Genomic DNA, 22,096 nt, shown 5'->3' with positions numbered 1-22,096 from the left:
GGCCCAGCAATGAAAGCCCCGGCAGGCAGCAAGTGCAGCCCCTCTGGGAGGGGATGGGCCCCAGGGGCTCCCTTCACAAAGCAGGCAGAAGTTGCCAGACATGTTGTGGAAGAGAAAAGAATATAACTGATAATCTCGAATAGGATACATAATATCAACTATGAGTGCACCAGAGTTGCTTCTGTGATGGCGCTGGTTTTTCTCTCTTTCTCTGTGGAGTAGGTGAGGGTGGCTCAGTTTTCCTGCCTGAGTCTTCCCAGATGCAGCCCATCCAAGAGCTCTGTGAAACCTTCCCATTATCGGACATCACTGAGATGGAACAGTAGCCAGGCCACCTCCAGGCTCCTCTAGATCAAGAAGCAGCACACGGCTGGTTCTGGCAGAGAATTTCAGCTGTTTTGTACGAGAGTGGCACAAATTGGCCACTCGTGCTGTAGCGGAACAGCTGAGCAAGGGGCAGGAATCTCAGGTCCGAGCGCATTCATGCGCTCCAGCTGGCAGGGCCCCAGCGCCCGCCCTGTGCCCTCGCGCACGGACGGACAGGCCGGGCCCTGCTCGCTGCCCTCACGGGGGCACTGCTGGCCCCAGCGCTCTCCAAGGCCTTCTCCAGGGGCGCCTTCCTGCGGCCTTTCCGTGCCTGCACCAGGCCCAGCAGAGCCCTGCAGAGGGGCTGTGGGCCAGGGCCGGCAGGGCCAGCGCCAGGGCCAATGGCTTCTTCCCCCTGCCACAGGGCAGGCCGAGCTGGGCTCTGGGGAAGGAAGCCTTGGCTGTGAGGGCTGTGAGGCCCTGGCACAGGGTGCTCAGAGCAGCTGTGGCTGCCCCGTCCCTGCAAGTGTTCCAGTCCAGGCTGGATGGGCCTTGGAGCAGCCTGGCCCAGCCAGAGGTGTCCCAGCCCATGGCACAGGGGTAGAACTGGATGGCCTTGGAGGCCACTGTGGACACTCACAGACACAGTGTTTGTTCAAGCACTGCCTTTGTTGGAACTCTGTACTGACTGCAGCTCCAGAGGGAACAGAATGCCACAAGAAATGAGGGCAGGCAGTGTCCTTTTGAAAATCTATCATATACTTTAAACATCCTCAGGAACAAATCACAGTAATAGTCATCCTTACCTTAAGAATTTTTTTCTAGAGCGTTCTAAAAGATATATGAACTAATAGAATGACAATGGTGTTTGGACATTGTAGAGTGTGAAAAGTTACTTAGTATGACAAAGATTCAACACATATCAATTCTGGTTCATTGCCATAATTCGCAGTAATTGTTACAATTAATGATAATTACTATGTAGTAAGTAGAATGTAGAATCATTCTAATAGAATTAGTAGTTGTCTTTTATATAATTCCTACCAAAATGTACAATTTTTATACTATACAATGAAATTCTTTATAGATAAAAAAATAAATTATCTAAATTATTTCTAAACTAAGTATGAAGTTAAATCAATATCCATCTAATGCGTGCCTCGGCCACGTTTCGGGGTATCCCCGTCCGGCTGTGGCTGCTCCGGATAGCACAGTCCTGTCCAGCACAGCCTGCCTGGACTCCCAGGCAGCTTCCAGCTGCAGGCTACCTTAGCAAGCTCAGCTCATGGGGGATATCAGCTCTTTGTGATTATCAGCAAATCATTTGGGATTTCAGCTCTTTGGCTTGCTAAGTGCCTTGGGCAGATGCAGGGAGAGAGAGGAGAAGGCTGTGTGAGGTTCCACAGAGATGTCTTTATTGGGCTCTTCTGCAAAGGTTTTCAGGGACAGCCTCTTCTGCCAATCTGGGTGAAAGTAAAGGTTTTTATAGCATTCAGGGGTTTCAGAAATTGTTCAATAATAAGGGTTGAGGCGAAAGTGACCTATAGTCGTAGAGAGAGATAAGCAGGGGCCCAAAGGCGGAAGAGGGGCATCTTAGGCCCAGCCATCATGACTCGGCATTTCCTGCCTTAGGCTGCTGAACGCCAGGGAGGCCTTGCAGGCCCTGTGCCTGCCCCATCCATCCATCCATCCGGCCCAATCCTGCTTCAAATGCCTCCATCCTCGAGCAAATGCAAAGCTTCTGTATGGAAAAGGGTTACAATAGATACAGTTAACACGGATAAAGTAAGAGAGAGGGCAGAGGGGCAGGGTGTGTCAGGAGCCCGGAGCCTGTGCCCCGGCGCAGGGCTGTGCTGGGCAGCAAGCGCAGCTCTGTGCGCTGGCTGCTGACAAAGATGTGTGGCTCGCCTTGGCCGGCCCAGAGAGCATCCTGCTCACCTTGCTGTTCATTCAAATCAGCCTGGCCATTTTCTTCTTGATCATCTTCATGGTCCTCCACATCTCCTTCAAGTCTTTGCATGCCCTCTTTAAGCGAAGCCTTCTCTGCTCCATTTCCATCCTGCGCCTTCTGGCCTCTTCTTCAGCTCTCCGGGCCGCTGCTCTCTGCTTCATGGCCGCCCTTCTGGGCCTGAGGCAGAGGAAGAAAGGCAGGAAGAGCAGCTCAGCAGCAGCCCAGTAGGGCCCCTGCTGCACGGCTGCCCAGAGCAGGGGTCCCCAGGCAGGCTCGGGTGGCTCTGGGGTAGCCTGCTCCAGGCCCTCTTTGCCCAGCTCTGCATCCTCATCCCAACTGATCACCACGGGCCGTGGGAAGTGGAAGAGGAGCAGCACCAGCAGGGCAGGGACTGATTTGGACACCATGGTCTGCAGGAGGAGAGAGACAATTTGTGTTGCTTTGCACAAGGGTTGCAAACCCGTGTGTTATTAGGGAATGGCCGCTCCTGCTGTACCAGAGCGCTCGAGCAGGGCTGAGAATCTGGTGTCAAAGTGCATTCATGTGCTCCATGTTGCATGGGGCACCCGTGTGCAGGAATAGAGAACACCTTCCCTCAGATGGGATCTGCTGTGGCAAGGCCCCTCTGGTTTTCTCCTCCACACAGCAGTTTGCATGCAGAATGTGGGCAGATGTAACTTGGAGGTCCTCCTGCTCATCCTTGGGTTCCCCTTGCAGAGCCTCAGCCCCTGCGTTCTGTCAGGGCCCCTGGGCAGGTGGGATATTCCCAGAGGAGAGGGGCCGGCTGTGTCCCCATTGCCCCTGTCCCTTATCTGCCTGTGCTCAGGAGGGCACAGAGAGGATGGGGACTCCTGCCTGCCCCGTGTCCTGTCTGCCTGCCGGGCCTGTCCCAGGGCAGCCGGGCTGTGATTGCTGTGCTGTGTCCCCCTGTCCCTGCTGTCCCTGCTGTCCCTGCTGTCCCTGCTGTCATGGCCCACTGCGGGCTCCACACCTACACAGCCATGGTGGCTCCTGAGCTCTGCAGGGACCCGAGTGACAGTCTGAGTGGTGGCACTCCTGGTTTTCTTGCATTTGGCATCGCGCAGAGCAGAGGCTGGATCACAGCACCAAAGGAGCAGCTGCTGCAGGGGAGGAAAGGAGCCTCTGCATGGCCAAGGGCTGCTGTGGTGCCCCTGTGTCAGGAATTCCCCACAGCTGACACCTGAGTCCAGCATGGACACTCACAGACACAGCGTTTGTTCAGGCATTGCCTTTATTGCATCTTGACAGGGACTGCAGCTGCCTGAGGGAAGTCACCCTCCCGAGACAGGAGGGCAGAGAGTGTAATTTAAATTAACCAATTGTGATTATAGGCATTCGTAGCAACAGTCTATGTACTGTATATATGAATATTAAACAAGACACAAAATAATTATTGGATCATGATGATCAAGCAACATTTGCTGGTTTAGATAAAAATAAAGTATACTTCAGTTTTGGTTAACTGCAATAATTCTTGGTAATTTTGAAGAACTATATAATTAATACAATTAATTATAAATTAATTATAATATATTATTATATGTAATCTAAAGAAAAGTGCCATTATTTATTTACTACTTACTATTAAACTATTTATGATCTCTTACAAGAGTATTAATCTACATTATAGAAATAAAAAATTTGGAAAATGTTTCTAAAGACAATTATTTTTAAATAAGATATTTTAAATATTTCAAAACCATTTAAGAACTTGAATCAATCTCCAAACATTGGCCCGATGCCTTCAAATGGTGCTTTCCTTCGAGCAGATGCAAAGGCTCTGTAGGGAAAAGGGTTAAAATCGATGCAGTTACTACAGATCCCGTGAGGAGAGAGAGGGCAGAGGGGCAGGGTGTGTCAGGAGCCCGGAGCCTGTGCCCCGGCGCAGGGCTGTGCTGGGCAGCAAGCGCAGCTCTGTGCACCGGCTGCTCACAAAGATGTGCGGCTCGCCTTGGCCGGCCCAGAGAGCATCTCCAGCAGGAAGCTTTTCTTCACACAGCCACTGCCTGTGCTCCTCCAAAAGCCTGCCCTGCCTACCTTCAGCATCCTGTTTGTATCCCTATTCATTCCAATCAGCCTGGCCATTTGCTTTTCTATTTCTTTCGTGGCCCGGCGCATTTGCTCCATGTCTTTGAATCTCTTCCTAAGGAGCTGCCTTCTCCGCTCGCTTTCCACCTTCCTCCTTCTGGCCTTTTCCTCAGCTCTCTGGGCCGCTGCTCTCTGCCTCGTGGCTGCCCTTCTGCGCCTGAGCCACCAGCCCAAAAGCAGGAGCAGCGGCTGAGCAATTTGCCAGAGCTGGTGCAGGTAGCGCAAGGCAGCCAGGAGCCAGGGTCCCCAGCCAGGCTCAGCTGGCTCTGGGGGGGCCGCTTTCATCTCCTCTGCACGGGGCTGCCCATCCCCGTGAAATCTGTCCACCACGGAAAGTGGGAACAGGAAGAGGAGCAGCACAAGCCCAGCCAGGACTGCTCTGTGCGCCATGGTCTGCAGGAGGAGAGAGACAAGGCTTTCACTGGGGCTGCCAAGGGAGCTTGTGGGGGCTGAAGTGAGGCCCGGAGGCGCAGGGATGTGAGGGCAGAAGCAGAGGGCCCCGGGCAGCTGGCAGGCAGCAGGGCCTGTGCCAGTGGGCCAGCAGCAGCAGCCCCGTGCCCCGGCCAAGGCGCCGGCCCCAGGGGCTGGCCCTGGGTGCAGGGGGACAATGCAGGCCCGGGTGCGGCGCTTGTGGCCCGGCCCTGGCCCGGCCCAGCCCCGCCACGTGCGCACTCACCGCTTGCCCAGGCTGTGCTGGGCCAGCGTTACCTGCGGGGGCCTTTTCCAGCTGCCCCCATTGTGACACGCTGCCCCTGGTGTCACAGGGGCCAGAGGCATCACAGCCGGGCCAGCCCTGCCCTCGGTGCCCAGCCCAGCCCAGGGGCTCCCAGTGGGCCCAGCAATGAAAGCCCCGGCAGGCAGCAAGTGCAGCACCTCTGGGAGGGGATGGGCCTCAGGGGCTCCCTTCACAAAGCAGGCAGAAGTCCCCTCTGATAAGTTTCCAAATGGAAAAGATTATAATCACTTATGTTGAGTAGGATACATATTATCAACTATGAAAACACCTGAGGTGCTTTTCCTAATGGGACATGGTTCTTCTGTGAGTGGGGTTGTGTGATGGTCGCTCAGTTTTTCTTGCTTGACTATTCCCTGATCCAGTCCATCCAAGTCTTCTGTGAAACCTTCCCATTATCAGACAGCAGAAATAAAGAACTGCAGTGAAATCACTTCTAGTCCCCTTCAGATCAAGAAGGTGCAGGGGGATGGTTCTGGCAGAGAATTTGAGCTGCTCTGGACAGAGTCGCACTGCTGTGTTAGCAGGGACTGGCTGCTTGTGTTTTTCTTTGGATGAACAGAATCTTCCTTGTGTCCCCAGTGAACACATGGAGCTCACACCAGCAGTGCCTCTTGCCTGTTCCCTGCCCAGCCAGACCTTCCAGCCCAGCTGAAATGCCCAGCGTGGCCTTTGAGCACAAAGGGATTGCAGAGCCAAAAGCATCTGTGTAGCCACCATGGTGTTCAGCGGCTGCTGCTCAGGGAAGGGCACTGAGAGGAGGCCACTGCTGCTCTTGTCAGAGCACTGCTGTGCAGGGATGTCCCTCGCCCTGCTCAGTCCCACATCTGCCCATCTTTTGGCCTGCTCTGAGCTCAGGTGGATGCCATCTGCTCCCAGCAGACCCAGCTGCTCCACGGTAGATGCACAGGCATGGAATCCAAAACCTTGAGTATCCCCTGAGTCTCCAGGCATTCAGCTGTTCAGTTTGTCACGGCCCACAGCAGGGTTAGAACAAGATGGTTTTTCAGATTCCTTGTGACCCAAACCATTCCAGGATTCTAGGATTTCTCCATGACTGACTTTGGTCCCCTCAAAAGACCTCCTCTCTCCTCTCTTCCCTCCACCTGTGGAGAACGCATTCTGATGCTGCTGCTGCTGTTGGGACAGGTTGGTGGATACTCTTCCTGCCATCCCATGGGAGTAAGCATGACTCCTCTCTGAAGTCTTTGTCCCGGAATCAGTGCCTTCAAAGAACAGTTATCTCCCCTCCTTCCTTTTCCATTCAGCACTTGAGCACACACAGCATTTCTCATCGTTTCCACAGAACAGTACAGGTGCCAGTTCCCATCTTGTGGAGCCCTCTGCCATAAATCAGCCTGACAGGTTTATTCTCTACGTAATGGGAAATGATGACAAATGCAGCTGCATAATCTAGTTAGTAACTCACCATAATGACTGCTTCTGTGCTGATTTATGGGTTTTGTCACATGTGAGCTTTCAGAACTTTAGAGATTACATTTTTCATACTTTTTTGTTGGAATCTCAGTTTATCAGACTTTACTGCAGCATTTATCACTTGCAGTACAACCCTGGACTTCACAAATGTATCACATCAGCGTGAAAAAGGCAGAGAAAACAAGAACTGTTGTGAATTAATGAGCCGGGTAACACGTCTCACAACAGCGATGAAACAACCTGTGTTCTTCTTCAAGCCACAACAGAAAGTCCCAAAGTCTGGTTAATTTTTTTTTTTTTTTCCACAAAACACAAGCAGCAGCAAAGAACTGAAACAACACAGCCAGGCTTGAAACCTGAAAGATCTGCAAGGCTGAGTCTATCCTAGTTAATGGTGAAATGATGTGTGACTCTGTCCTAGATGTTCAAATGAAGAAGATTGATTCCCAGTTACAATATGGCTTCTAAGCAAAACACTGGGATTATATAGGAGAAATGCATGTGTCATGAAACAACCAAGAAATCAGAGAGACAGTTCCAAGCTCTGCTGTGAAGGTCTGGGAAATGTTCAGAGTTACCATCTATGGAGTTTGGTGCAGGATAAACTGGAACAAAAGGCCATCATCACCCAAATTGATTTCCTTTGGGTTGGTTTGTTGGTTTTTTTTGGTTTTGGGGTTTTTTTGTTTTGGTTTGGTTTTGGTTTTTTTTTTTTTCTTTTGTTTTTTGTCAGATAATGTTTTATAATACTCCAAGAAATTTGTTGAAAAGGTCAGCATGATCCATCAGACACAAGTAGGGGGGCTGGGGTAGATGCAACATGTTCCTTGCACTGGAGGGTAGACAGAGGCAAGATCTGGTTTGGGGTCAATCACACCTGGATCAGGGAGGTGGCTGAAACCTGGGCTGGCCAAAGCCTTAGAATCACAAAATATCCTGGGCTGGAAAGGACCCCCAAGGATCACCAAGTCCAGCTCCTGGCCCTGCAGAGGACACCTCCCCAAGAACCCCACGCTGTGCCTTGGCATGTGCTGGTGGGCAGGAGCACACAGCTGGCCGTGGCTTTGGGTGCATGGGTAAGATGAGATGGTGAGGAGCATCCCTGCTCCCTGAGCTCCTGGAGAGCTGCAGACACTGATCACTGGTAAGGACAGCACCAGGGGCATGGCCTGGGGCTGGTGATCTGGTGTCTCCTTCCTGCTGCTGCTTTCTGCTACAGATAACAGCCTGGTACCAAGGTCTTGTTGCTGAGGTGATAAACGGCTGGGGAGATTCCCTCCCTGCTCTTGTCTGCACGAGTTCTTATGCTCAGCACCAGGAAGGATTGGGCCAGAATGGAGGCATTTGGGGTCTCAGGGCTGAGGCTGAGACAGACAGGCAGGCAGAGCAGCTCCTCCTGGCTGATGCAAACATTAGCCCTGTGCTGGCCAGGCCAGTGATCCATAGCTATGGGTCCACAGTGATGGTGGTGCTGGGTATTCACTGGGAGAAGAGGAGGTGTAAAATGAAGCTTCTGAAGCTGCTTGGGATCCTGGAAGCTGCTCAGACCCCACTTGACCACAGTGGTTGTTTGGCCAGCTGAAGTGATGGAATTTATTGGGCTGTGCAGGGACAGTTTTCTGTGCAAACATGAAGGACTTTCAGGGGGGATGAAATACGGCCTCATAGTAGAAAAAGCTGGGCTGAACACTCTTTATTCCAGCTATGAATCTTTGCTCTTAAGAGCAACAGATTCCACCTTTCATTAAACCAGAACTTGTTGTTGTTGTTGTTGTTGTTGTTATTTTGAGGAATAAAAATGACCTTTCTTGTTTATTTTATTAGCATTTTAAAATCTTTCTTGTTTATTTTATTAACATTTTAAATCATCTTGTCACCCACTGCATGCATGAAACATGAGATGTTCCCAAAGTGTAGCTCACTTCAGACAGGGAGTGCTGATAGTTGGCAGATCTGTACAGGTGTCCTCATCCTGGGTGCATTGGATGTTATCCCATCCAAGCAGGCAGTTTAACACAAGCAGCTATTTCACTGAGCTTAATTAACAACAGAAATAAAAACTATATCTTTATAGCAAAGTTACTTTGACATCTACCATCACTCAGCAAGAGGTTTATTGTTATGGACACATAATATTGGCTTTTTGCAGAGATTAAAATGGATTTTCTATCTGTGGTGTTCAAGTAACTTTGTTATTGTCTTGGTTTGAAAAGCCAGGTGTCTGCTAAGGAAGGCAGGAGCCTCCCCTGGAGTGGAAAATGTAAACTCCCTCCCTCTGAATTGTTATAATTTTGAAATTAAGGAGCTTTCAGGCTAAGATATGGGAATAGGAATAACAGTTCTTTTTTAGGAAAAATTAAAAATATAAATGCAGTAGTACAAATGAAAAAAACCCCACTGACAGAGTCAGAACAGGGCCTGACACCCTGTGGGTCAGGGTGCTGGCAGCAGTCCCATTCAGTGGTGGCTGCAGCCCTCCTGCAGTGCCAGGTGTGGCTCTGTTGGAGCAGGGATCCTGGAGAAGGGTGGAGTTTTCCTCTGAAGGTCCAGGGCTGCTGTAGATGGGCCTGGGAATCTTCCTTCCTCTGGGAATCCAGTAGGAAAAGGCTGATCCTCTGGGAATCCCGTGGAGAAGAAAGACAGCTGCTCCTCTGGGAATCCAGGAGGAAAAGGCTGATCCTCTGGGAATCCCGTGGAGAAGGAAGACAGCTGCTCCTCTGGGAATCCAGTAGGAAAAGGCTGCCTACAGTGTTCCAAATCTCAGATTCTGTCCAGGTAGGAATGCTTGGCTCCTCCCCCTGGGCGGAGCATCTCCCAATGGGATGATGTCATTTCATCAGCCATGCAGTGACACTCAGTGGCCCATTACCAGAAGATTAATAATTAATAATTAATGGCCTATTAATGGAACACACCTCCCCAGAGGGAGGATTGCTTGTGGAAGAGAGAAACTGCCCAATGAACAGAAGATAACTGCCCCACCACTGACAGATGGCAAACAGAACACATACTTATCTTGCACTCCAGGACCTGTCCCCACTGGCTGCCCCCATTCTCCAGAGCTCATGGTGTCCAGGGAGGCTGCAGCTGCTGGTGCCGGGAACAAACGAGACGGGTCTGGGTTTCAGAAAGCTCCAGAGTCCATTTCTGACCCCCGAAAGACAGGGCAAAGGCAGGGCCATGGGGCTTTTATAGGGTATCCCAGGGCTGGAGTTTGGGTTTGTGTCGGATCGGCAGGAGAAATGTGGCATGCAATATGACTGATCAGCAAGTCTCGAACTTTATTGAGAGTCACACATGTTTATATTGGATTTAATAAAGCTCATACATATTGCAAAGGAGTGCTCATTATTGGTTAGTTACTTATCGGCCAACTACGCCTTCTTCTGCATTCTTGTGGTTATTCTGTTGAAACTATTCTTCATATTTTTGGCAAAAGAGCCGCTTCCCTATCCTGTTGTTGCATCAAGGGCATAATGTCCTTGCCTTATATGGACACTGACTGCTGACTTCTAGACTTCTCTCCTTCTTGCTTAACCAGGGGTATTATGTCGACGTGACCTTTCTCAGCCAGCCAACTGTCCACAAAGCTCAGCGGGACAAGGCTCCTGTCCATGCTCTCCCACATTCCACAGTGCCCAGGCCACACCAGGAGTGCTCAGAGCTGCAGCCAAAAGCTTCCTATCGATCCTCTCTTGCGGAGGACACCAGCACAGAGGCACAGGTGCCACCTCCTCCAGCTAAGCCCAGGAGATCCACCTCCTCACCAGCTGCAAGAGCAGGATGCTTATGTGCCAACCACCCCTCCCAACCCCGTTCTTCCCCTCGTGCCTTGAAGGCGCATCCCCACCTTGAGACACCCAGGGTGGGAAGAAGAGCTGGCCCCGGACGATGTCCTCGTTGGTGTGGAAAGGAAGGTGCCCTCAGAGCAGCTCATAGAGCAGGATGCCCAGGGACCAGATGGTGGCTGGCTGGCCATGGTAGCAGCCAAAGAGGATCCACTCCGGTGGGCTGTACTCCGGCGTTCCTATGGGACATGGGCAAAGCTCATCAGGCCCATGCTGCTCCCTCCCTCCCAGCCAGCTCCTGTTCCACAACAGCCAGGCCCTGCCCTGCCACAAAGCAACTTGTCTGCAGCTGGCTGAAGAAGGATTCCCCCTCCTTCCTTGCCTCCTTCCTTCCCTCCCTCTTCCCCCTCTGCCAGCCAAGGGGGGAACTCCACTGCCCGGCTGGGCCCCGGCTTGGGCTCACCTGACATCCGGGTGTAGAACGTGTCCTGGAGGATCGTGCCGCAGCCGAAGTCGATGAGCTTCACCTCGCCCGTGGCCAGGTTGACGAGGACGTTCTCGGCCTGGATGTGGCGGTGCAGGACGCCGCGGCTGCTGCAGTGCCCCATGGCCTCCAGCACCTGGCGGAACAGCCCCCGCCCCACGGGCTCCGTCAGGAACCGCCGCTTGTGCAGGAAGTACCAGAGGTGCTGACAGCGCTGCGGACGCTCCATGAGCAGCGCGAAGCCCTCGGGCACCTCGAACCAGTCCAGGAGCCGCACGACGCCGCGGAAGCCAGGCCGCGACACCTTCCACAGCAGCGCCAGCTCCAGGGCCACAAGGGTGCCCTTGCGCTGCGGGGGGACCGCGATGCCGTCAGGAACGAAAGAGAGAAACAAACAAATCACACCTCAAAGTCATTCCTATTAGAGAAGTAACCAAAGAAAACAACGTAGCAATAACGAAGACTGTTGGCTTCTGGCTTCTTTCTTCTTTGCATGAGACCAAGCTTTTCATGGGGAACAATTGCCTCTTGTGACAATTTTGCCAGAGTGGACAGGAGCAGAGCATTTACTTTTCAAATAGAAAAGGAAAATCGTGTCAGTAATGTCATCTCTTTTCATCCTCTGTTGACACAGTTGCAGGCTGCCAAAAGACATGGTCTGCAGTGTGGAACATGGGGCCAAGTTTCTTTTTCTGCCAGAGGATGAGGAGGGGAAGTATCCCAGAATCATGGAGTCGTGGCATGGTTTGGCTTGGAAGGGATCTGGAAAATCCCATGGCTGCAACCCCCCTGCTGTGGCTGGGGACCCCTTGCACTGGACCGGCTTGTCTAGAGCTCCATGCAGCCTGGCCTTGAACACTGTCAGGGACGGGACATGCCCACCTTCTCTGGGCAACCTGTTCCAGGAGAGCCTTTTTTCTGAATCCCTTACCTAAACCTAATCTCTCTCCATTTGGATCCATGCTCCCTTGTCCTGTCCTTGCCTGCCCTCGTACAAAGTCCCTGTCCAGCTTTCTTGTGTGTTGCCCTCAGGTACTGGAAGGCCACAGCTGGAATCAAGGCTGGGTCTCTTTCCCAGGCTGAAGAAGCCGAGCTGTGTCAGCCTTTCCTTGCAGGAGAGGAGCTGCAGCCCCGGCACCATCTGGGTGTCCCTGCTGGGCCCCTGCTGCAGCGCGTCCACGTCCTTGCCATCCGTGCCGGGGAGCCCGGCAGAGGCGGAGGCAGCGCTGCAGGTGCAGGGTCAGCGGCGGGGAGGAGACCCGGCCCTGGCAGCGGCTCCGGGAGCAGCGATCGGCGCTGGGCCGCCCGCACTGCAGAGAGCCGGGGCCCTTGTGCCTGCCCTTGTGCCCAGGGCGCCTTTCCCCGCCGCCCGCCCGCCCGCCCGCTCGGGGGAAATGCCCCCTGTGCCGCCCCTCAGGGCCGCCCCTCGCCGCTGCCCCGGGCGCTCCCGGCGCCGCCTGGAGGGGCCCAGGCCTCGGCCTCACCCTGCTCAGCCCGAGGCCTGGAAAAGCAGATTCAAACACCCACCCAGAAAGTGCCCCAGGATGCCAAGGTCAATCTTTTGTCACCAGCACGGCTTTGCTATCAGAGTCTGGACGGGAGTAGAAAATCACCAGGGGAAAAGAGCATGAACAAGTTCTGCCTTGGCACTACCTCAAGCTGTGGGGTACCAGTTGTTGGTTTCACTGGCTCTGGATTGAAGGCACTTGAGACAGTAATTCATGTTCAGACTCAAGTGTTTATTATTTCTTATCAGTAAAACAGCCTCATTACTGGGAGTTCAGCAGCTTTTCATTAGAAGGCACAAAATGGCCAACAATCTCTTGTTCCAAGGTCTTTTCAGACTAAACTATCCAATTAAGAACTGACACCTAGATTATTTTCCCTTTTAACCCAATAACTGATCCCAAAGAGCCTGCAATGTGGAATTTCTGCCCAATTACAAAAAGCCACCCAAACTCATGAAGAAGAAGGAAGAAGCATGAAGAAGAAACCCAGGACGAAACACTGTGCCCTCCATTTTGCTTCCATCCACAACATACTAAAAATCCCAAAACCTCAATTTCTCAGAGTCAGAGTAGAGCAAAGCCCAAAAACTGGAGGTGATAAGAATGGACTAAAACCACAACCAAGGAATCTGCATCGCCCTGAAATACCTTTCCCCTTACATCAGCCTGGTGCATATTCATAGAGCCTCATGCATATCCATAAACTACTTTACATATTCCAGGAATGATTTTACATGGCCCCTCCCTGGGTCTGCCTTTTCAGAGCATGTGTGTTTCTTGGCTGTGGTTTTGGCTCCTTCTCTTTATCACCTCCAGGTTTTGGGCCTTGGTGCACTCTGCCTTCAGACAGGGAGTGCTGATAGTTGGCAGATCTGTACAGGTGTCCTCATCCTGGGTGCATTGGATGTTATCCCATCCAAGCAGGCAGTTTAACACAAGCAGCTATTTCACTGAGCTTAATTAACAACAGAAATAAAAACTTATAACAAAGTTACTTTCAGAAACAGTCCCAGCCCATATTTGATCCCAGTCCAATTGATCCCAGTCTGTGTGGTCCTGATCCATATGGTCCCAGTCTGTGCAGCCCCAATCCAAAAGATCCCAGCCCATATTTGATCCCAGCCCATCTTTGATCCCAGTCCGTATTTGATCCCAGTCCATATTTGATCCCAGTCCGTATTTGATCCCAGTCCATATTTGATCCCAGTCTGTGGGGTCCTGCACACACTCCCAGGGTCTGGAATTCCAGTTCCCAGCCAGGAAAAAATGTTCCTGCCCTTGAACTTCCTTCCTATCCCCTCAACAAACTGCAATAAAATTATAAACAAAGAAAAAATAATTGAAATTAAATAAATTATAATAAAAAAAAAATCAACACTTCTTTACAATACTCCAACTATGATTTAACTCAAACCAAAAATAAGTATTACTATAATATTACCAATGTATATAAATAAACAAATTATATATCAAGAAATACCTCTTGAAAATTTTAACTCGATGACTAATTTTTTTAGATTAAAAAATCTAAAGAAAATAACAATCAATCTAACACATCTTAGTTAAACAATTCATATTACAAATATACTAAACACAAAACCAAACACCACTATAATTTCTCAGACATTTCAACCAAACAATTAAACTTTAATAACATCCTTAAGTACTCTTGAAAAATTAAAATTATTTTTAAAACATTAATTATGTGTGGGTGGTTTTATTTCAATATTGGTTTTTGGATTGTTTGGGTTAGATGATTTAAAAATGGGATTTTTATAGGAATTGAATCAGCTGAGAAGGTGGCACTCTGCAAACAGAACTGACTGAAAATAAATGGGACAGAAATCAGTAACTCTGAAAGTTTTATTTGCTATCAAATACATCCCACACAATCCCCATCCCATTGCTTCAAATTGGGATCCCACTTCTCCCAATCTCCTTCCAACCCCATCTCACCCTGGTGGCTGTGGAATGGAGAGTTTGGCATGGGACTGAGTTTTTTTTAGGAGGGAACAAGGAATTTAAGGTAGGATTGAGCCTTTTTGGGTTAAAATTCAGTTATTTTCAGTGGAATTAGAGTGGTTTTGAGGTGACAGATCCATCCCTCTTGGCTTTTGGAGTAGAGAGAGAGGGAGAAGAGAAAAAAATTCAGGCCAAACCAAAGGACAAGCAGCCAGGTGTGTTCCGAACATGGATCACAGGGAATGTGAGTGACCAGGGCTGTGCCCAAAGTGCCTCCTCCAGTGGGGGATGGAGCTGCAGCAGCGCACGAAGCTCTTCCCGCACTCGGGGCACTCGCAGGGCTTCCCTTACCGGTGCCTCCGTTGGTGTCGGGTCAAGTGAGAGCTGCTGGAGAAGCTCTTCCCACACTGGGGACACTCGTAGGGCCTCTCCCCAGTGTGGATGCACCGGTGGGTGATGAGGGTGGAGTTCTTCTTGAATCCCTTCCTGCAGTCAGGGCAGAAGAAGGGCCTCTCCTCTGTGTGAATCCGATAGTGCCGGAGGAGACTGGAGCTGGTCTGAAACCTCTTCCTGCATTTATCACACTCGTAGGGCCTCTCCCCTGTGTGGATGCGCCAGTGCTTGACGAGGGTGGAGTTGCGCTTGAATCCCTTCCCGCAGTCGGGGCATTGGAAGGGCCTCTCCTCTGTGTGACTCTGATAGTGCAGGAGAAGATGGGACCTGGTCTGAAACCTCTTCCCACAATTGGAACATTCATAGTGTCTCTCCCCAGTGTGGGTCCTCTGGTGGCTGATCAGGCTGGAGCTCCGGCTGAAGCCCTTCCCACACTCCCCACACTCGTAGGGCCGTTCCCCAGTGTGGGTCCTCTGGTGCCTGATCAGGTCGGAGTTCCACCTGAAGCTCTTCCCACACTCCTCGCACGTGTGGGGCTTCTCCCCATCATGGAGCTGCTCATGGAGCACCAGCTCCGAGCTCTGGCTCCATCTCCGGCCGCCTTCCCGGCCCAGGCTGGCTCTTTCCCCCCTCACATCCCCGCCATCTGCGTTTGCAGCCCCTCCTCGTGCGGCATCTCCGGGCCTTTTCCTCCCCGTTGGCTTCCTGTGCCGTGGAGCCGCTCAAAACGGCCTCTGCCACCAGGTTCTGCCGCGGGCATTTGTCCTCCCTGCTCTCCATGCTCAGCTCCTGCTCTGGGCGAGGAAGGACAAGGACAGCAAGGGATTTGCCTCCGTGCCACAGGCAAGGGCAATGAGATCCCCCCAGGCCGTCTCTGGGGACGCACTGCCCCCTCTTGGCTCTCCCCATTTCGGGATGCCGGGGCTCTTTGGGCTCCCGGGCTCCCTTCTCCCCTCATTCTCTGCTCTGCGCTGCAGCACCTCCAAGGAGTCCCCCCTGCCCCTCTCCAGGCTCTTGAGGCTCCCGCCAATGGCGGCGCTCCCCCCTCTCTGGCCTCCCCACTTTGGCCTCCTGGGGCACACAGGGCTCTGCTCCTCCAGGCTGCCTCTGCCGGCAGCCGCCACCACCACCCCCCGATGTCCCCCCGAGGGGCCTTTTCCGCTCAGCCTTGGACTTCTTCATTCTCCAAACATCCCGCCAAAAATCCAACCCAGGGACCCCCCGGGACATCCGGGCCGGGCTCCCCCTCCCTGCTCACCTGCGCCATGGGGGGGGTGGGGGGGGGGCGATGATCCCACAGGTGGGGGCTGCGAATTCAGGCAGGGATCGAGACCGCGTGGTTCCCGCAACTCAGCCTTGATCCACCTTTGTCCCTCCTCTTCCTCTTCCTCCCGCTCCTCCTCTGTCCTATCTCCACCTCCCTCTCCTCCTCCCCCTAACCCCGCCTCCTTCACTGCTCTTTCTCCTCCCGCTCCTCCTCTTCCATCCCCCCTCCTCCTCCTCCCCTGTCTTATCCCCACCTCCTGCTCCTCTTCCATCCCGCCCCTTCCATTCCTTCTCCCCCTCCTCCCCCCTTACCCCGCCTCCTCCTCCCCCTCCATCCCTGCCCTTCCCTCCCTCCTCCTCCTCCCCCAGCAGCAGCCACACCCTCGGTGCCCCGTTCCCGCAGCCCTCGCAGCCCGCGGCAGCAGCGGCCATGGAGCCGGGCCAGGTCGGCATGGGCAGCGCGGGGCTCTCGGCTGCTCCCAGCCGCTGCGGGCGGGGGGAACCCGGCCCGGGCCAAAGGAGAGGCAAACTGGGCAAACTGGGGGCTGCACATCCAAACTGGGCCTTGCTGGGGACCCTGCCTGGCCCCTGCCAGCCCTTGGGGCTCCTCTCGGCACATCCGCCAGGGGGGAACGCACACAGGCCTGGGGGATCCCAGCAGTGGCAGCACTGCCAGGGACTGGGCTGCACTGGGAGCGTACTGGGAGTGACTGGGGCTGTACTGGCTTTGTACTGACATCATACTGGGATCGTACTGGGATCATACTGGTAGTGAGTAGGAGCCTGCTGGGGGCAATTGACACCATGTTATGGGCAATTGGCATATACTGGGAGTGACTGGGATGGTACTGAGGATGACTGGGTGCAGCTGTGAGCAACTGGGATCATGCTAGGAGAAACTGGGAGATACTGGAACAAAAGTGAGGGTGAAAGAGAGCAACTGGAACCATGTGGAGCACAACTGGTTCATACTGGCAGGAACTGGGAGCACACTGGGACCATCTCTGGATCATACTGGGAGGGACTGGACTAATACTGGGAGGATCTGAGAGGGACTGGGAGCACACCCTGCACATCATCCCCCAGACTGGGCCTGACTGGGAGCAACTGGGAGCACGCTGGCAGCAAATGGCATCATACTGGGACTGACTGGGCTGATCTAGGAAGCAACTGGAACCACACTGGAGGCAGCTGGGACCATACTGGGAGAGACTGGAAGCAACTGGGATTATACTGGGACCACACTGGGAGGGCTGGCGTGTGACTGGGATCAAACTGGAGCTTACTGGGATCATATTGGGGTTGAAAGGGAGCGACTGGGATCACACTTTGGGCTACTGGGAGCAGCTGAGGGAAACTGGGATGATGCTGCAAGCAAACTGGAGGAACTGGGAAGGACTGGATGCATGCTGGGGGCGACTGGGATATACTGGGCATGACTGGGGGATCATACTGGGAGAACTGACACCTTACTGGGGCCACTGGCAGTGCCTGGGAATGACTGCAGACATGCTGGGGGCAACTGGGATATACTGGGAGTGTCTGGAACCATCCTGGGGGGACTGGAACCACACTGGGAACAACTGGGACCATGCTGGGGAGAACTGGGACCACGCTGGGGGCAACTGGGAGTGAGTGGGACCATGCAGGGAGGGACTGGGATCATCTGGGGAGGGACTGGGACTAGAGCAGGGGCAACTGGGTTCAACTGGGACCATCCTGGGAGTGTCTGTAACCATAGGGGAGTGATGGAAGCACACTGGGAACAGCTGGGCCCATGCTGGGAGCAACTGGGATCCCACTGGGGGCACTGGCATCAGACTGGGAGTGACTGGGAGCAACTGGGATTAGACTGCAAGGGACTGGGATCATACTGGGAGTGGCTACACTCATACTGGGATTATACTGGGTGTGAATGGAACCCGACTGGGGCTTACTGGGAGCTACTGGGCCCATGTTGGGAGGAAAATGTGACCCACTGGGAGCAACTGGGATCGGCTGGAAGGTTCTGGAACCATGCTGAGAGGACTGAGACTACAACTGGGGCAACTGGGATCACACTGGGAGCAATTGGGGCCACCCTTTGAGCAACAGATGGAAACTGGGATGATGCCAGAGGAAACTGGGAGGAACTGGGAAAGACTGGGATCATTCTGAGGTAACTGAAACATACTGGGAGTGTCTCTAACCATCCTGGGGGCACTGGAACCACACTGGGAACAGCTGGGATCATGCTGGGAGCAACTGGGACGATGCTGGGGGAAACTGAATCTACCCTGGAGGCAACTGGGCACGACTGGGACCCTGCTGGGAGGGACTGGGACTATTCTTGGGGCAACTGGGATCATCATGGGAGGAACTGGGAACAGCTGGAATTATGCTGGGAGCAACTGGGATCACACTGGGATCCCAGTGAGAGCAGCTGAGTCCATGCTGGGTTACACTGGGATCTCACTGAGAGCGACTGGAATCACACTGGGATTGACTGGGAGTGGCTGGTTTTGTGGATTTGGGGGGTTTGGATTTTGGGGGATTTTCTTGGCATTTTGAGGGGGAGTTTACTGGGGGTGGTTGGGAGTTTATTTAAATTTCTTGTGGCTTTTTTTGAATTTTGGGGATTTTACTGGGATGTTGTTGGGATTTTTTGGGATTCTCAGAAATTCCTGGGGTTTTATTGGGATTTTTAGGAGATTTTGGGGCATTTTATTGGAATTGTGGTGGCATTCAGAGGGATTAATTGGGGATTTGGGGTTTTTGGGATTTTTGGTGGGATTTGGGGGGGTTTGGGTGTTGCCAGGATTTCTTTGGATCTTGCAGGAGATTTTTTGGGACTTTTTCTAGATTTGGGGACATCTTTGGGGGATTTGCGGAGTTTAATCAGGATTTTTGGGGTTTTTGGCATTCCAAAGGATTTTATGGGCTTTTATTGGGATTCTAGAGTGTTCTAATGGGATTTTGAGAGACTTCAAAGGATTTTGTGGGTTTTATTGGGACTTTTGGGGCTTTTAAGGAGATTTTGGTGCCTCTCAGCCCTTCCCCACACCCAGGGAATGCCCCAAAGCCCCCCTAAAATTCCACAAAAACCCCACAAATCCTCAAAAATTACAAGAAAACCCTCAAAAACCCCAGGGAATCTCCAAACATCCCAGTGGAACTCACCAAAATTTAAAAAAACTCACTAAATTTTCAATAAATCTCCCCCCAAAAGCCCCCACAACTCCAACAAAACACCAAAAATCCAAAATCCCCCAAATCAACAAAACCCCCCAAAATCACATAACCATCCCAAAACCAGATAATTCTTCCTAAAAACCCCAATATTTCCCCCCAAACTCCAAACAAAATCCCCCAAAGCCAAAAAAGCCACCCCGAAATCCCCAAAAACCCTCTCAGAACCACAGAATCCCCACAAATCCCCCCAGACTCAGTGGGGCCGTCCTGGATCAGGGGGCACCGGCCGGTGGAAAGGAGCCACTTCAGGGGCCCTGGGAGCTTTTTGGGGAGGGGGCACCATGGGAGACCCCCCAAAAACCGGGGGAGGGAACCCCTGCAGTGCCCCCTCCCCCCGAAACCCCCAGACCCCGGTTCAGGGTGGGCCTGGGACCCCCCGGGACCCCCAAATCTCCCCCAGGACCCCTCCAGGAACCCCAAACTCCCCAGAGTCCCCCAGTGTTGGCCCAGAACCTCTCTGGACCCCCAAACCCTCCCCAGGACCCCAAAAACCTCCCCAGGACCCTCAACCCCCCCCAGTTCTCCCCAAAATTCACCCCAGACCCACCTGAGACGCCCCCAAATCCATCAAACTGCCCCAAATCCCCCTCAGACGCCTCAATCCCCCCAAACCTCATGAAATCGCCTCAGACTCCTCGAAATTCCCCAGACCCACCTCAGAACGGCCCAGATCCTCTCGCAATCCCCCAAAATCCCCTCAGACTCTCCCAATTCCTCTCAGTTCCCCCTAAACCCACCTGAGAACGCTCCAGACGCTCTCAAGCTCCCCCCAAAGCTCCCTAAAGCCCCCTCAGACCCACCAAAGCCCCCTCAGACCCCCTCATTCCCCCCAAACCCACCGCACACCCTCGTGTTTCCCGTCGATGCCCCCAAAAATCCCCAGTTTCCCCTCAGACCCGCCCCAAACACCCCCAGTTTGCCCCCGGCCCCACCTCAGCTCCGCTCTCCCTCAGAATCTCGCGCCTCCACCGCGTGTGCGGGCTCCCAGCAATGGCGGCGCGCCCCGCCCCAAACCAACCAATCAGCACGCTGCACATCCCTGAACCAACCAATCACGGCGCGGATCCCCTCAGCAAGGCCCGCCTCCCCCACGCCATCCCAGCCAATCAGAGGCGAGCCGGAAGCGGCGCCCCCTTCCCCGCCGCCGCCGGGACCCCCCGGGCTCGGGACAGGAGCGGGAGGGGCCTGAGAGGGGATCGGGGGGGGCGGGGGAGGGTCCGGGGGGTCTGGGGGGGCTTTGGGGAGGGGTCCGGGGGTTTGGGGGGGTCTGGGGAGGGGTCCTGGGGCACTGTGGGGGGACCTGGGGGGTGCGGATGGGTCCTAAGAGGGGTCTCGAGGAGGGGTCGTGAGACATGAGACACTCATGCCACAGTGTAAGCTGTAAGCGAAAGGAATTTTAAGAGCTGTTTTGGTTATTTCAGAGAAAGTTTAAAAGGGAGAAGCTGCTGTGTGATGTTATGATCGATTTTTGGTGCCAGAGTCCAAGGAGTTTAGGGCTGGAAATCCCAGCCCCACTGGATCCAAATGAGGAAATCACCTGGCCCTGTCCAACCAAGGTGTCACGTTGGTGAAATTAAAAGGCAAAACACGGTCCATAAGACAGAAAGGAAAGTGGTACTGCCTCAAGAAAACCTCTTAAGCAAGTCTGGCTGCACTTTTTATTCAAGAGAAAAGCAAAGTTCAGGAGAAAATAAAAAGTGTTTTGCATGGCTGATCAAAGACATCTGGAAGAGTTAGAAGAAAACCCAGCAAGCTGCTGCAATTGATAAAAAAAGATTAGTGCAGAGCAATTTTCTTGGAGATAGCCAGGAAAGAGCAGAATCGCAGAGAGCAGAGAAAGGGATCCACCCTGAGGTGTCTTGTCCATATCCATGACTGACTCCAACAAATCCAAGAATATCCTGAGCTGGAAGGGACTCACAGGGATCATGAGTCTGACTCATGGCCCTGCGCAGGACATCCCACCACAGGTCTGAGAGCCTTGTCCAAACATTCCTTGAATTCACAGGGGCTGGGACCATTCCCTGGGGAGTCTGTTCCAGTATCCAGCACCCTCTGGTCCAAATCTGATGAAAACTGCACCAGGACAGAGTCCAAACCCAAAGACTAAGGAAAGTCAGGAGACCCCTTGGTCTGAATGCACCGAATGTCCCAGCACCAGACCCATGATTCAGAATGGGCAGTCATCAATGCAAGATTAACTAATTGTGGGAGTCAGAAGTAGGTTGTAGTGATATAAATTGAGGTTTTTGGCCTCACTGAAAGGTGCAATGGCCACAAGCTTTCAACGGAGGACTCACAGGAAGAAATGTTAGATTTCCTAAAAGGCCAGTTGAGGTTTTGGAGGATGGAGCCCACCAAGACCTCCAGGAGAGGGGCTGAAAGGATGAAGTCAGCAGGGACAGAAATGGGAGAAAAGCCACACTTGCCAAGGAAATTCCAGAAGCAGTGATGGCAACAGCAGCACTGGCTCCAGCTTCCTCAGCTTCTTCTTTAAGGTGGGAAAGGAGGAAAAGGGGGGGAAGATGTTCTTAGAAGGGAAGGCTTGGCACTGATGGGGCTGTGGACTCCTCACCTGAAACTCCCTGAAACTGTGACACTGGCTCAAACCACGGCACTTTTTAAAAGCTAATTTTCTTGAGAGCAAAATTTTGAGTCTTGAAAGTGATCTCAGGCTTCAGACCTTATCTGAGAAAAGTTTTTAAACAAACACTGAAATTCTCAGTGACATGGCTCCAAGAATGGAGATACAAGGGTAGGCATTGAGAACTCCTTGATTCCCCTGGATCCTAATGCATCTTAGGATCAGATTAACAAAGGAGGAATGGATTTAGGTGCTGGCTCAAGTCCAACATTCATTAATATTTGTGGGTGTGGATGTTGTGGCTGCCCCATCCCTGGAAATGTTCCATGCCAGGCTGGATGGGC

General features: G+C 52.8%; 3 protein-coding genes across 6 annotated transcripts in view; 1 reads left to right on the top strand and 2 right to left on the bottom strand.

Moving 5' to 3' along the window:
- The window catches only part of LOC139603903 (zinc finger protein 239-like), a 256,414-nt gene that overhangs the window by 108,832 nt on the left and 125,486 nt on the right, over positions 1-22,096 (bottom strand). The window lies entirely within an intron of this gene.
- LOC139603907 (zinc finger protein 436-like) overlaps positions 1-22,096 on the top strand; it is a 623,778-nt gene that overhangs the window by 517,478 nt on the left and 84,204 nt on the right. The window lies entirely within an intron of this gene.
- On the bottom strand, positions 14,559-15,580 carry LOC139603931 (zinc finger protein 436-like). Its single transcript, XM_071454932.1, has 2 exons — positions 15,502-15,580; positions 14,559-15,365 (listed from the first exon to the last, which is right to left on the bottom strand). Exons 1-2 carry the CDS (start codon positions 15,578-15,580, stop codon positions 14,626-14,628), a joined length of 819 nt encoding a protein of 272 aa, XP_071311033.1. The 3' UTR covers positions 14,559-14,625.

The sequence above is a fragment of the Agelaius tricolor genome, unplaced genomic scaffold (genome assembly GCF_023055355.1).
Source record: "Agelaius tricolor isolate 1412-34295 unplaced genomic scaffold, bAgeTri1.0.p SCAF_42, whole genome shotgun sequence".
NCBI classification, from domain to species: Eukaryota; Metazoa; Chordata; class Aves; order Passeriformes; family Icteridae; genus Agelaius; species Agelaius tricolor.
The sequence above is the reverse complement of the archived record's forward strand: the minus strand, read 5'-3'. Positions and strand labels throughout refer to the sequence as shown.

Bases quoted from the DNA above. Each gene is read 5' to 3' on its own strand.
- LOC139603931 (XM_071454932.1), bottom strand. From the start codon at position 15,580: ATGGGGAGAGCCAAGAGGGGGCAGTGCGTCCCCAGAGACGGCCTGGGG. The intron at 15,366-15,501 runs GCAAATCCCTTG...GGAAGCCAACGG, and splicing joins CCCTTGCCTGTGGCACGGAG to GGAGGAAAAGGCCCGGAGAT.